Here is a 16,025-nt window from a genome sequence, read left to right as displayed (position 1 = left end):
CCCATAGCAACCCCATAGCTCCATAGTGAGGATGCAGTGTCTCGTTCCCTACTCAGGGAAACATGGTAACCTGAGACGTTTATGCAAGCTAGTTGTCAACTGATTATTAAACCAGCAAGCAGGAAATATGCAAAAGATGCCGAACTTCCAGCAAAGTTAGTGTCTAATTTCGCTCACTTGTTTTCATTCACTCTTTAAAGTGAGCTATAGTAGTTGAGTAATGTAGTCAATAGTCAATGAGAGTAGTGGGGCAATTTCCGACACACCAATGTCCTACATCTTATTTTGGTTTCATGGGATTGTTGAACTTGGATTATTAAGTCATTTAAATAAAAAAGCCTGCTAAATAACTTCCTAACTTCAGAGTTACATTATCTCTCACTTCTCCACATTATCAGAGCCACAGTTTGCCAAAGATCATGAGCTTTTCTCAAGTATCAACTCTACACGTGTGGAGCTCAACCTCATCGGCTGGAACAATGGCGGCTGTCCAATCGACTCCTTTACACTGGAATATCGACCGGTGGACACAATGAAATGGACCATGGTGAAGCGAGATTCACTCACCAAGAACCACATTCTCTACGACCTACAGGAAGCCACCTGGTACGAGCTCCAGATGAGAGTGGGCAACAGTGCAGGAACAGCAGAGAAGAGCGTTCTGTTCGCCACTCTAAACATGGATAGCAGTGAGTGCTTGATCTTATAATACCACACAGGGTCGAAATCAATGTCGTCTTAGTTCAGACTTTGGAAGCAGTTGCTTAAATGGATTAACCAGCAAGACTTCCAACTAACATCAGATCTCAATGTCTTACCAACACTTTTTTAGTCCTGTCAAACAATTAATCGTGATTAATGCATCCAAAATAAAAGTATTTGTTTACATAATATAAGTTTGTATACTGTGTATATTTATTACGTTTTAATGTATGTACATGTTTAAGAACAATGTGTTATGTTTATATATAAAATTATTTATATATAATATAAATATATACTTGTAAATACATGTCAATATTTTTCAATATGAGTATGTGTATACGTATGTATATATAAATAATAAATATACACAGTATGCACAAATATATTATGTAAATAAAAACTTATATTTGGACGTGATTAATCGCTTTTTGCTGGAGAACAGCATAGCAATGTTGACTTACCAGTCGGACCAGCACTAAATCCACCATAAACCAGTAGAAATGAACTAAAAATCGAATTGATCAAAACTTGGTTATGACCAGACTTTTCAAAATCAAACTCACCCCTCAGCTTTTCTATCTTCTATCTCCAGGGACAATTGCTCCATTGCCAGAGACTGTGGACCCCAGCCAGAAGAATAGGCAGGGCAATGAGGGACTTAAAATGATGGTAACAATCATCTGCATTCTGGTGGCAATTTCCATGGTCTTCATTGTTCTTCTGGTGTTGAGGAGGAGAAGAAGAGAGCAAAGGCTAAAGAGATTACGAGGTGTGTGAACACATGCCGTATCTAGTGAGCAGAACATCATACCTACTTGATGAAACTCTCGATTAATTTCTTAACATCAAACAGTATTTTGTAATTAATAACTTTTAAAAATTTTCCTTACTCAACAGATGCAAAGAGCCTGGCAGAGATGCTAATGAGGTAAATTACAGAAGTAATAGTATTGGCCTATAAATCAGTGCACTGTCATAAAGTAGCGCATGTAATTATTTTATGTTGTTTGGTTATGTATCTCCAGTAAAAATGCACGTACACCAGACACTGTGAACAAGCAACAGCAGACTCTGAGGATGCACATCGATATCCCACGTGCTCAGCTACTCATTGAGGAGAGAGACACTATGGAGACAATCGGTAAGAGAACACTGTGTAACATTTATAGTTTACCTTTCCCAAAAGGCCCTGATATCCTTCAAATTGAAGGAAGACCGAACTGGTGTGACAATTTCACCAGAAAATCATTCCAAAACAACGTTTGTTTGCAGTTAATTTGGGAGTTTGAAACTGGAAAGGTTGGTGTGTTAAAACATGCTCTCAAAACTTGTCTTGAACTGTTTGTGCTAACATGAATGATACCGCCTCAATTCATGTTGCTTGTTGTGCTATTGCTTTTCTTTTGCAATGCACAAAAAGCCAATAACACCCACCACTCAGAAACAGTATATTGCTTGATGGTGATCTTCTCTACTTTAATTAACCTGTTTGCCTGTGTCTTTCAGATGACCGCTCCACAGTGCTGTTGACGGACAATGACTTTGGAGAAACATCTAAACAGAAGTCCTCAACCGTCACACATACAGTGCATTACCAGTCTCTATCTCAGGCCACTGGACCACTAGTAGATGTGTCTGATGCTAGACCTGGTACAAGTAAGAACTGAACTAGTCTGCTTGGTTATGTCGATGTCATAACTTATCATAAAAGCTGCCTATTTGTTTAGATGACTATAAACAAGATTGGTTATACACTGTGTTTGATATCAACAAACTGTCCAAGAGTAGCATAGAAGATGCAGTACATCTCAATTTACGATCAGATATTTCACTAGATCAGAATTTTTGAATCTCCAATTATAATATTTAAGATAGGATGCCATAGAATATTAATTAATTAATAGGGTTTTTTTGTTTTTGTTTGTTTATTATGTCTCAAATGAAGCTCTATACTCCTACCCAAACACAATAGTGAACAAAAAGTGAACACACAAACACACACGCACAAACACACACACCTTGTAACCATGGCCCGGTTTCCCGATAACGCTCACTCTTAGCGTGCTAAGAAGACCTCTTACCAAAGTTGTTTATGTTCCTAAGTGTGTTCCCCGAAGTGTCCCTTAGGAAGCTTCTTAGCACACTGCCTCTTACGTCCGATGTTACAAGAGCGCTGTCCAAAGTGAGGGTGCTAAATTAGTTGCCATCGATTGCTCATGAATCGATTTTCCACTTCACGCGAAGGTGAAGTACAGCGTTAAGAAAGACAACACGTTCTATGTAAATGAAATATTCCACAAATTATTATAGTAACATTTATTTTAACATTTTAAGTTATCAGTAGAATATAGACTATACATTTAATTATCAAACCGGGTATCCCTCACTAATCATCCACCCTCCTTATCCCGTTGTGCCACTTGTGCCGCTTCTTGACATGGGTTTATAACGACTTATAAAAATGATATAATACACTTTTATATTAATGGTTAGGTACTTTACAATCAGAATTGATTGGCAAGCAGCTGCAGTTACTTATGTTTAATGCGGTATTGATTGCAATTGGTTTATGTTTTTAATAAAAAGCAACCTATCTACAATGAACAGAGAGAGAGAGAGTTAGATACAAAATATGCTGGGGAAGCAACGTAAAAAAGGGCACCAAGCCTCTCGTTAGAGGAAGTTGAAGTTTTGCTGGACCTTGCCATGAGGTCAGATATCACACCCCTATGGTTCACTATAACCTGCACGTTTATGGCCGCGTATCCCTATCGCAATATGTACGCCTGATCAATCACTGATGGATTGGCGATAGGGATGAGTGTGGATGTAATCTGGATGTAATCCCCGGCATGGCGCAGAAGGGCGTTGGTGACAGTGTGGACACACCTCCACACCAAGGTCTTGATAAGGTCGTAGCCCTCTCCCACGACCTCGATGAATCTCTCTGTAGCATGAAAAAAAAAAAAAAAAAAAAGTAGCGCTGGGCTTCAGTGCTTAAAGCAAAATTCCGCCACGTTAGCCTGGCAAGCGCAGGTCTGAGAAGGTCCAGCAGCTCCAGCAGCTCCATAATGAGTTGTCTTGGGAGGCGTTTTTTTTTAATATAGCCATGTCAGGAAAAATGTCAAAAGGGCTTTTGCCGAAGTTTTGCCGAATAAAAAAATTGACATAGACTAAACGGCTCCGCGTCTGGCTCCGTCTTTGATTCAATACAATGACACATTGGATCGCTGCCATAGTTGGTCACTTACTGGACACCACCATGCTTACCCATTTATAGATCTTATCCAGGTAGAGCCAAATTGTTTGCCAGATTTTAATTATCATAAAATTGATTGTCAATTCGCTTTAATTACATTACGAAAATGCCTAGGCTAATAACCACCATATTAGTTCTGATACCACATAAAGTCAACTTCATAAATAGGCCTGTATCCATTGCGAACATAATTTATTATGAGTCTTAAAAAATAACATAAAATCATTGTTGAGCCACAACATTGTCAACATACCATAGTTTGACTTGTACTTCACTGCGCTGATTTCTAAAGATTGCTGTACAGTAGCATCTTGAGCTCAAACAACGCTAAGAGAGAGCTTATGAATGATCCAGACCAACCTTATGAAAGTGTGACTTACAGAAGATATACTTAGCGTACGAACGTGTTGGGAATCGTGCCATAAAGTTAAGAGAGAGGTTAAGGAATAGGTTAAGAACTACTTAGCGATAAGAACATTTTGGGGAACCGGGCGCATGTTATTATTTTACTTTAGTGTACAAAAGTAACAAACTAAAGGATTTTTGCATCCATATTTGACCACAAAGCATATAACTTCACATGTAACCCTCAGGTGCTCTTCGGTCACTTTTGACATAAACTTTTTTAAATTTAGATTTCTATTAACTTTTACATTTTTTTTTTTTTTTAATTTTTACATTTTTTTCAATCACAGCTTAATCGGAATTATATGAAACTTGGTGAGTTTTATATTGCATTTGTAATGTGAACACACAAAAAATTGAGGGCATGATTTCAGCAGACTAAGTGGTCAGAAAAAAATAGTCACCTTTGTGGACTTCAGTCAGACCACAGGAAATGAATTGGAAAACGACATTCTGAGAATTTTTGTGAACAATCTACAAATCTTACATAATGCAGAAAAAAAAATTACACAGCAATGGCAGGGTGAGACTCTAAAACATCAAGAGTGCAAAACCAACACATCCATTCACACACACATATGCATGAACACACAACACACACACATCTATGAACTGAATTGACTGTAAAATAGCAAATATGTACAGTGGATATAAAAGTCTACACACCCCTGTTTTCTGTGATGCAAAAAAAAAAAAAAACAATGACCAAGATAATTATTTCAAAACTTTTTCCATCTTTGGAATTTTGGAGGGACAGCCAGTGCTTGGTAATATCACTGTGTGCAGGTGTGTACTGACTCCTATTTAACACAAGTTTGACTGTGACTGCTTAATTCTGAATGCAGCCTCATCCTTAGTTCTAAGAGGGTTTGCACACTTATGCAACATTTTATATATATATATATATATATATATATATATATATATATATATATATATATATATATATATATATATATATATATATATATTATTTATTTATTTAAAAAATGTATCCTTTCCTAAAATATTTCAGTTTCTTTTTAATTGAGTTGTACAGGTTATAGTTTACATTAAAGGTGGAAAAAGGTTTGATTATTTATCTTGGTCTTTTTTTTCACAGAAAAAAACATCACAGAAACCTGCCAGTTTAACAGGGGTGTGTATACTTTTTATATCTACTGTAAAATAAAATCAATAATTCAATTACATAAAAAAAGTAAAAAAAGTGGACAGCAAGGAACAGGTTATACTCTAAAACATCAAGAGTGCAAAACAGACACTCACTCAAACACACACTCCCAGACACACACACAAACATACTCAATTATACACTCTCAAATGGCTATAATAACCAAGTAGCCAAAATGAGTCAGAAAACTGAAATAAGAGGTTTAAATCAAATCAAACCCTCTGATAAAACATTTCTATTCATTTTAGTTACATTCTTATAGAATTGTAATGTTTTGTGTAAAATGCTTTCTCTGTGTTCAGGTTTGACATTAGTAATAATAATTCAAAAGCAGAGGCCTCAAATCAACATATAATATATATATATATATATATATATATATATTATTTATTTATTTTATTTTATTTTTTAATGTTGAGTATATATATATATCTAAATCTTTACAAAAAGTTATATCTTTGAGAATGTCTAAGTATAAATTCAAACAAAAATAAATGTTTATGTCCAAAAACAATTAGAGAATTTAAAGGCCTCTTATATAGAGCTATATAGAAATCTATGGGCTAAACCAGGGGTGTCCAAACCAATGCGTGAAATGCGGCCCAGGGATGAATTTTAAGTGGCCCATGCTGTCTTAAATAGTCTATATTAGATATGGCCCGCCAAGCAGAATTTACAAAATAGGCTTATGCAGTTTCACATTGTAATTACAAGATGGCAGTACAAAATGTTAGACCAGATGTAGCAGTAAAACATGAGTTATAACAATTGTTTGATAACTCATATGCGCTCTCAGCAAAAGAGAGCTAAGAGCAAAGATTTAAATTCTGTCACGTTCACCCTCATGTCATTCATCCCCATTACTTTTTAATGCAGTTCCAAATGTGTAAAAGAATGACTTTTACAAAGTTATTTTCCCTATTTTCAAGGTGTTTTATGGAGTATTAATGGATCTTTACAGTACCTTAAATTATTATGCAAATACAGTTGGGGAGGAGGGTTGTTGCTAATGTTAATTATTTTACCAAAATAAGAAAAATCATACAAAATACATGTTATGGATTATTTAGTACTGACCTGAATATGATTTTTCACATAAAAGATGTTTACATATAGTCCACAAGAGAAGGTCATATTTTTTAAATAGTTAAATAGTTTATAAAAAATAACAATGTTCAAAGGTTTTCATCTCCTTCTTAGTACTGTGTTGTTACCTGAATAACCCACAGCTGTTTTTTTGTTTGTTTGTTTGTTCGTTTTTTTTGTTTTTGTTTTTTTTGTTAAGTGATATTTGTTCATGAGTCCCTTGTTTGTCCTGAGAGTTAAACTGCCTGCTGTTCTTCAGAAAAATCCTTCAGGTCCAACAAATTCTTTGGTTTACCAGCATTTCTGTGTATTTGAACCCTTTCCTACAATGACTGTGTGATTTTGAGATCCATCTTCTCACACCGAGGACACACTTTTGACTTCAACTTTATATCTGGCATAACAAAGTATCATCTGATACCATCTCTACACCATAGTATAACCACAGTAGTTTTTCATAAAGGAGAGCAAAGATTTGGTTCACTTTGTGCCATATTAACATATACTGTATGTCTCTGTTTCCTCAGACCCCACTGCCCGCCGCACAGCTAAAGCAGGTCCCGCCACACGCAGTCGATATGCCAGCCAGTGGACCCTGAACCGACCTCACCCTCCCGTCTCATCACACACCCTCTCTACTGACTGGAGGCTTCCCACACCCCGTGCCACGGGCTCAGTGGACAAAGAGAGTGACAGTTACAGTGTCAGTCCCTCTCAGGACACAGGTAACAGCCAACTGTTTTTGTACTTTTGTAATAGTACGATGTTCTATGAAAACACACTGTAGCTTTCAGGAATACTTGGCTCTTAATATATTTCTGCAACACTGTTATCACATCCCTTACTGCACGTTTCGAGGCAGTTTCAAATGTCCAGTGAGTGGCACTAAAACGCGGGTTCAATATGTGACCCTGGCACGTTTTTGCTAGGTAGATATAGGTACGTATTGCTGTGTTTTTATTATGTTGCTTCAGGTACCTATATGATGGTTGATCATTAAAATATATAGGGAGTGTTGCTAGAAGTTAATGCTCTAGTCTGTTGTGTTGGAAATACTGTATCACCTACTCCATACCCAACCCTAAACATACCCAATACAACAAATGCAAAACTGGTAAAAAAATGATTTGTTGGTGCAACCGTGTCATTTGAACTTGCTTATTTGCACGTTTAAACTGTTTTGTGGAACCGAACCGCAGATTCAAAGTACCCAAGCTCTTCACTTCTCAAGTCGAACTCCATACTGCATGAGCTTCTGAACAAACCTACTGTATATAAAAACCCATACGTATGAAGCTGGATATGTGACCCTAACATTCAGAAGTAATAGTTTTTACATTTAAATTTAAATGAATTCATAACATGATATTCCTCAAGTAATTGTGCAAATTTAGGCTTTATTAATTGAAGCTGTGGACCAGCAAATCACACTTTGTGTGAAAAGGAATAAAAGTTGTCTGAGCTTTATTACCTCTAGTGTTTACTTCAACTTCAACTGAGCCTATGTTGCAAAATTCCCTTTCTAGTCCATACAGAGCATAGTTTTGTTCAAAATTCTGTGACATTCTAATGGCATACGTATTACAATAACACATGACCATCCATATTTACATGTTAAATCCTATTTAAGTATTCAGGTCTAAATATTCAGGTCTAGATGGAATATTAAAGCTTCAGGCCCTTTCTTTCGGAACACGCTGCACAACTCCTTGTTCAAGCTCTTGTTCTGTCCAGGCTGGACTATTGCAATGCTCTCTTTGCAGGTCTTCCAGCCAATTCTATCAAACCTTTACCTGGTTTCTCCCAAGGTTTTTTTCTCCATTCTGTCACCGATGGAGTTTCGGTTCCTTGCCACTGTCACCTCTGGCTTGGATAGTTGGGGTCACTTTATCTACAGCGATATCATTGACTTGATTGCAAATAAATGCACAGACACTATTTAATTGGACAGAGATGACATCACTGAATTCAATGATGAACTGCCTTTAACTATCATTTTGCATTATTGACACACTGTTTTCCTAATGAATGTTGTTCAGTTGCTTTGACGCAATGTATTTTAAGCGCTATATAAATAAATGTGACTTGACTTGACTTGACTTTACAATTAATCCAGAATGCGGCAGCAAGATACATGTCATACCTCTGTTTATCAATTTGCACTGGCTACCTACCAATGCTCTTTTTGTTGTTTTTGATTGATTTTGACTGTCCTCATTTGTAAGTGCTTTGGATAAAAGTGTCTGCTAAATGAATAAATGTAAATGTAAAGCATATAAATCATATATGAAGTGATAAAGTGAAAAAAGCTTTGTGAAATATAAAGCCATGTGCATTCTCTCTCACAGACCGTGCTCGCAGCAGTATGGTGTCTACAGAAAGTGCTTCCTCCACATACGAGGAGTTAGCCCGTGCTTACGAACATGCTAAGATGGAGGAACAGCTACGACATGCTAAGTTCACGATCACGGAATGTTTCATCTCAGACACATCCTCCGAACAGATGACGGCCGGCACCAATGACTACACAGACAGCCTGACGTCCAGCACGCCGTCAGAGTCAGGCATCTGCAGATTCACCGCTTCCCCACCCAAACCACAAGACGCCAGCCGGGTCATGAACATGGCCGTGCCCAAAGCACACAGACCCGGTAAGACCTGGCTACAAATACAGGGAAGGGGCAACTTGCCTAGTCTCCAATTCAAACTAAGGTCCCACTTTATATTAGGTGGCCTTAACTACTATGTACTTACATAAAAAATAAGTACAATGTACTTATTGTGTTCATATTGTATTGTAAAACACTTTTGCTGCTATTGAGGTGGGATAGGGGTAAGGTTAGGGAGAGGGTTGGAGGTATGGGTAAGTTTAAGGGTGGGTTATGGTGTAAAGTATGCGTCAACAGTGTAATTATAAATGTTATTACAGAAATTAAATACAGATGTAGTTACATGTCGGTTGCACTTTATTTTACAGTACGTGTACTAACATGTACTTATAGTGTACTTACAGTGTATTTATCTAAGAAAGTTCTGGTAATACAAGGTAACTACATGGGCCAATTATAAAGTGGGTCCCAAACGAAATTCTCAAACTGATACTACTGTATCAAAATGAAGCTCGGTGAGATCTATGGTGTGTAGGCATATTTAGAACAGCAACACCAGTGTGTTTATTCAGTACACACATACACCAGTCCTGTTAATTAGTAATTAATATGAAGAGACCTTCTTGATCATGATTTTATCTATAAATTCATTACAATGGGAAGTCATTTCCACTCTTTGTATGGTGGACTTTTATTAACATTGAACCTCTAAATTGTTTTTATATCCCATATGTGCTTTTTTGCTAATTGGACATATTTCAGAGGAAGACAGGGTTTTCAAATAGAGAAAACATGAACTTTTGGTATTGAGATTTTGGTCAAATCGATTGGTTTGTTAAAAGTGAGCGTTACATATCAGAATGGAGCCAGCTGGTTGAAGAGGGGGAATTATGGAAATGTGTGTGAATATAAATTTAGGCAGTGTAGTTTTCACATTAAAATTTAATTTGTGAAGACTATTGCATGCAAGTTTATGTACACTTCTTGTCAAAAGTTTGAAATTATTAAGATGCTTTTCAAGGAAATACAAAGCTCACAGAAGCTGCATTTATTTAATGGAAATACAGTAAAATTTAAATATTGCAAAATATTATTACAATTTAAAATAAAGTTTTGTATTTAAATATATTTTAAAATGTTACTTTCGGAAGCCAGTATTCAATGCCACATGATCCAGAAATCATACTAGAAACATTTCTTATTATTAATAATGTTCAAAAGCTTTTGCTGCTTTTGTTTCTTCTGCTGTTTCATGTTACTTATGTAACCATGGTTCCCTGAGAAGGGAATGAGACACTGCGTCCTTTGAAGCATATATATTGAAAAACAATAACAACAACATGTTGGTCGGCGACAGCCCATGACATCACTACCGGTGCGACTATAGTATAAATAGACGCTGGGAGAACACGTCATCCACTTCTTCGTTTGAAGCTTGCATCCAAAGCATGGCAAGAAACCTAGAGGATGCAGTGTCTCGTTCATTACTCAGGGAACCATGGTTACATAAGTAACCTGAGATGTTCCCTTTTAAGGGAACTTCAAACTGAATCCTGTAGGGGTCGCTATGGGGAACAGTATACACATGCCACCATGCTGAGGGGAGTGCATGGCCAGAACCATGGCGAGCACTAGTACCCTCTGCCATAAAGCATTAATACACTAAGTAACTCTACCATTTCCATGGGAGTTGCCCCTGGGACGTTAGATGACTGTCCGAGACATTATCTCTTACGGTCAGTGACCTAGGCTACATGGCCAAACTTATCCTTTAGGGCCAGACTCCTGGGCCCGGGGTAGAGCTCAAGACTTGGAATCAAGAATAGATATGACCAAGATACTACTAAGATAATATTTAGTCTTGGCCTGTCACACAGGGGCTACTGCTTGCTCTCGTCTAAGCTTGCTGAAGGAACTGACTCAACAGATCCCTACTAGCAACACCCTGTTTAAATAGATATCTTGAGGATACATACTGTAGGTGGAGTGGCACCGGAGATGAACGGGGCTTTTACCAGCACAAGAAAGGGCATGAAGCAACCACGTGAAGCCTTCACCATATACGATTTTAGGAAAGAACACAGAGTACTAGAGTGCAAACTTACCACAGTGTGGATTTTAGAAAGTGCTCAAAGACTTCATGTGCACACATACTATAGCATGGATTTTAGGATACCGTTCTAAGGGGCTCTCATGGCACTCTGAAAGAGCAGCTCATAGATGGAATGTTGCATCCCAAAACCAATATGTTCAAGAGTCACCAACTCAATCGGAGTTGGGAATGGCGTGCAAGCAAGCACTGCTGAAACTACCATGAGAACAGCCCATGGAGTGAGGGATCCAACTCCTCAGATGGAGAGAGAACTCGAGTGCTCGACAGGAAGCACCATGCTCACAATAACCCTCAGTGCTGAGGGGAGCGATGCTTCAAAGTGTGTCAATAGACACAGTGGTTGAGTGGAGCCCAAGGTACCGGGGTCTAACCAACTCAGAAAAAGGGAACGAAGCTAATTTGCTTAACCCTTACCATACAAGATTTCTGAAAGTTTGCAGAGTCTTGCGTGCACACTTACCACTTAGGTGGATTTTACAAAGAGCACAAAGTACTCACAGAGGACCTACCTTAGAAAGGACAGTAACCCACAGGTCCCAAGGAAGCCTCTAGTCCAGATCATCAGTAAGGTCGACACTATGAAGCCATAGGACCAACCAAAACATCATATGTCCAGCATAGGAGACTGTAATTCAGAAAGTTCCCACCTAACCTCGGTCAGTTGGAGAGCTGGTGATTTTATAGGGGAATTAGGAATGGGAAGATATGGGCTGATTTAAAACCCCCAAAGGGAATGAGTAGATACTCAAGTATCACTCGGATCCGGACGAAAGCGCTAACCTCCCCTACCCCTATCCTTACCCAAACTATCCTATCCCTACCCTACCATAACTTAACCCTAACAAAGATATTACCCTGCACTACTCTAAAATAAACCTATCCTATACCAACTTAGACCTTCCCTGAACCTACCTTGTCCTGAACTGTCCTCTTCTACCTTAAACCTAACCCCTTCTAGCATTTACTGTATCTTTTTTTGTACTGCCCTAAAACATATCTGCCCTATAACTTATCCTAAATCTATCCTACTCTACCCAATAGTAAATCTGTTTTGTCCTGTCCCTATGCTACCCTAAAGCTAACCTATACTTTCCTAACATACCCTATCCTACCATAAAACAAATCTTTCCTTTTCTAAACACATTCTATCCTACCCTTTAACCTACTGTTCTCTATTCTATTCTATCCTATCATAAACCTGATCTGTTCTACCCTACCTTGCCTTATTCTATCCTAAAACTCTCCTGTCCTTTGCTGTTGATGGATCTTGAAACCAAAACTTTCCTTTATAGGATTAGTTCACTTCCAGAATAAAAAAAAATCCTGATAATTTACTCATCCCCGTGTCATCCAAGATGTTCATGTTTTTCATTCTTCAGTTGCAAAGAAATTAGGTTTTTTGAGAAAAACATTACAGGATTTTTCTCTGTATAGTGAACTTCAATGGTTACCAATGATTGCAAATTGTTGTTTCTTTGCAGCTTCAAATGGCTCTGGACGATCCCTGCCAAGGAATAATGGATTTTCTTCAGTTTATATTTCTATAGTTTTTAACCACAAATGCTCAGCATGCTCTAGCTCTGCTATGCGCTAATGTGTCTTCACACATTGTGTAATCTTGTTGGAAAGGTCACACATGATTAGTTCTTCGTTTGTGGTTTTCAGTTAAAAACACTATCTCATGTTCTACTCCAGTTTTAAAATAATCCAACATCATTGGTTTACCTTTTTTGTAAAGGGCATTTGACTTTTTTTGCATGTTCACATTTTCGTAAACATTGGGCCGGTACTTCTGTGACATTTCCAACATCAGCTAATTAAGACACGCATGCACATTTCAGAGCTAATCCTAGCCAAGCGTTTGTGGCTAAAAAGTGTATATATATATATATATGTAATTTTTTTTTTTTAAGAAAATAACCAATAGTTTCACTAGATAAGACCCTTATTCCTCTGCTGGGATTATGTAGAGCCCTATGAAGCTGCATTGAAACTGCAATTTGGACCTTCAAATCACTGGCCACTATTGAAGTCCACTGTATGGAGAAAAATCCTGGAATGTTTTCCTCATAAACCTCTCTTTTTCTTCGTGACTGCAGAAAGAAAGACATGAACATCTTGGATGACATCAGTTTGACAAAATCTCAGGAAATTTTAATTCTGGAAGCAAACCACTCTTTTAAAGACTAGTTTCTCCATCCATTTTCATCACGGTGTGGAAAGCCAGTCTGATCTTTGAGCAGTGCTCACACTTACATGACTGTCTGTCTCGTAGCAGGTGAACTGGTCCATCTTCCCCCTTACCTACGCATGGACTTCCTTTTGAACCGGGGAGCAGCCCCTTCAGGTCGAGAGGCCACAGGACAGACTTGTATGGACCCACAGAAGAGCAGAATGGCGAAGCGGCCAGCCTTGCTGGCCCCCACACCCTCCGAGACCCCCTCATCAGCCCTCTCTTCCTCCGGCCCCCCCAGCAGAGAGGCAGTACAACAGTGGCAGCCAGGAACTGCCTCCACACTGCCACAGCGCGAGCCGGGCGACCTGGCCCAGGCCGCCAAACTCAGCAGCTCCCAGGAATCGCTGCTAGACTCCAGAGGACACCTGAAACAAAGCAACAACCCCTACGCAAAGTCCTACACACTTGTATAACACAGGACTACAGCTGCGGACCACGTTGCACTGTCACGCACACATAAACACGTGAGGACCTGCTGCAAAGACGAGCGCTTTTCTGATTCAGAGATGAGTCCTGTACATACATTCTGAATTCCTAAAGAAGTGGATAGTTTTCTTTGCATCTGTCTTTCATTCTATCTATCTATCTATCTCACTCTCTCTCTCTCCCTGTTGTTTTTTTACACTTTCTTTCTTTGCCTCACCTTCTTTTCTTGCCCTCTTTTCTGACTAAGTTGGATTTTTTACGTAAGCATTCATTTATTTTAAATACCACCGTTATGAAGATTGCCAAAATTATTTATTTAAATTGACAGAGGAACTACTTTTGAATTTATATCAAGGATAATTCTATAGTCATTATTATTATTATTATATAAAAATAGAGAAAAATTATCAAAAAATGGTTTAAAAAGGTGGGGTGTGGTCAGCTCTGCAGGAAGATGTTTCTTTCTCTATTCATGACTCTGTTGTTTTGATGAAACTATGAGATGTGATCAACCTTTTTTCTGAAGTTGTTTGTCACAGCAGTGTATCTGATGATCGCAGAAGACATGGAGGAAGGACAGTGAGTCCACATTTTCCAGTCGTCTCAGAATGTTGTGCTTTCTAAGGACTGCATGGGGACCTGAAAATAAAAAATGAATTCCAAGAGATTTTCGTCACACTAAGGGATTATATAATGTTATAATAAATGTTATGACATTATATGTTATAATATATGTTATAATATAGATATAAATATATATAAATCTAAATATATACATACACATGAAGATATCATTTTTATTTGTGGATAATACAGGGGGAAAGATTTGGTAAATAAAGTCCTTAGTCATGTTTGCACACATCTGGTTTGATTAGAAAATTAAAACTGTTGGGTTCTCTTGTCTTTTTTTCCACTCATGGAGTTTTTTTGTGACTGAATAATGGTAGTTTCATAGGATGAGCTGCAGAGCATGTGACACAAAGAGAGAACCTTGGAAGAACCGTAAATGTCTGTCTGCAGTTTTCTCCAGAAGCTCCTTGAATGAATGGTATTTGATTCACCTGTTTGTAGATGGTGTGGCCTGTTTTGTGTAAGACACGCAACAAAGAGAAGATATTTTAATTGAGCAATATGACACTGGATTTACTAATAATTTCGTAATTCTTGGACACCTTGAAGTACTAACAGATATGAATGTATTCAGTAATGCATAATGAAAAATAAACCCGAAGATGATTGACAATAAAGAGACAAACTAATGATGCAGTCCCTAAACTATAATTGACAAACGTTTTTAATGATGACAGACAGACAGAATGATGAAAACACATTCACAGTGCACAGTAGTGTTCTGATATCTAATGCTCCACTTGATTTGCCGTTTCCATTCATGTTTTCAGTTGTCAAGCCTGCCATTCGAATGGCAGCCTAGACGTCAGTTAGATGTTTGCCTTAAACATGGAAAGACCAAAATGATAAAACATGATGCTTGTCAAGATGAAAATAATGCATTAAAAATCCTCATAAGTAAAACATGCTGGTGCCTCACCATATCAGAATTAGCTAAAGTCAGGAAAATTATATATCATAATACCCCAAAATCTAGAGGGTCTAGGACAGGAAGTCAAGGGAATGTTTTGTGACCAAGTTACAGACTCAGATCATGCCCATCCATGATCATAACCAACAGATGGCACTGCAATGTCTTTTGAAATGTTTATGATAGGAGCTCCGAATACTGTCTGTAGGAGGAGGTCTTCTGCTTGTGTGGATTTCTCATCCAGCTGAAAACCAGCACATGCAGTTATTAATGCACTCACACTATTGCAAATCAGTAGAATTTACGTTTTCTCTCCAGATCTGTCTGCAGTCTAACTCGAGGCCTCATATTCATCCGGACATCTCCCAATCAACTCCAAGAACTACAATGCATTCACTAAAATAATAGAAGTGGTTAATTTTTCTTTACTTTTTCTTAGAAAAAGTTCGAACTTTTCTAACAATGGTCCCGCTCC

General features: G+C 37.9%; 1 protein-coding gene across 2 annotated transcripts in view; it reads left to right on the top strand.

Moving 5' to 3' along the window:
* The window catches only part of dscamb (Down syndrome cell adhesion molecule b), a 142,970-nt gene extending 126,945 nt beyond the window's left edge, over positions 1-16,025 (top strand). The window contains exons 26-34 of one of the 2 annotated variants that reach the window (XM_026282856.1): positions 399-689; positions 1,298-1,474; positions 1,603-1,633; positions 1,731-1,846; positions 2,212-2,361; positions 5,472-5,507; positions 7,154-7,351; positions 8,975-9,277; positions 13,624-16,025. In XM_026282856.1, coding sequence (XP_026138641.1) covers positions 399-689; positions 1,298-1,474; positions 1,603-1,633; positions 1,731-1,846; positions 2,212-2,361; positions 5,472-5,507; positions 7,154-7,351; positions 8,975-9,277; positions 13,624-13,997 — 1,676 coding nt within the window. In that variant the 3' untranslated portion in view covers positions 13,998-16,025. The remainder of the gene's footprint in view (positions 1-398; positions 690-1,297; positions 1,475-1,602; positions 1,634-1,730; positions 1,847-2,211; positions 2,362-5,471; positions 5,508-7,153; positions 7,352-8,974; positions 9,278-13,623) is intronic. The other variant, XM_026282857.1, reaches the window with a different exon arrangement.

The sequence above is a fragment of the Carassius auratus genome, chromosome 15 (assembly GCF_003368295.1).
Source record: "Carassius auratus strain Wakin chromosome 15, ASM336829v1, whole genome shotgun sequence".
Lineage (NCBI taxonomy): Eukaryota > Metazoa > Chordata > Actinopteri > Cypriniformes > Cyprinidae > Carassius > Carassius auratus.
The sequence above is the reverse complement of the archived record's forward strand: the minus strand, read 5'-3'. Positions and strand labels throughout refer to the sequence as shown.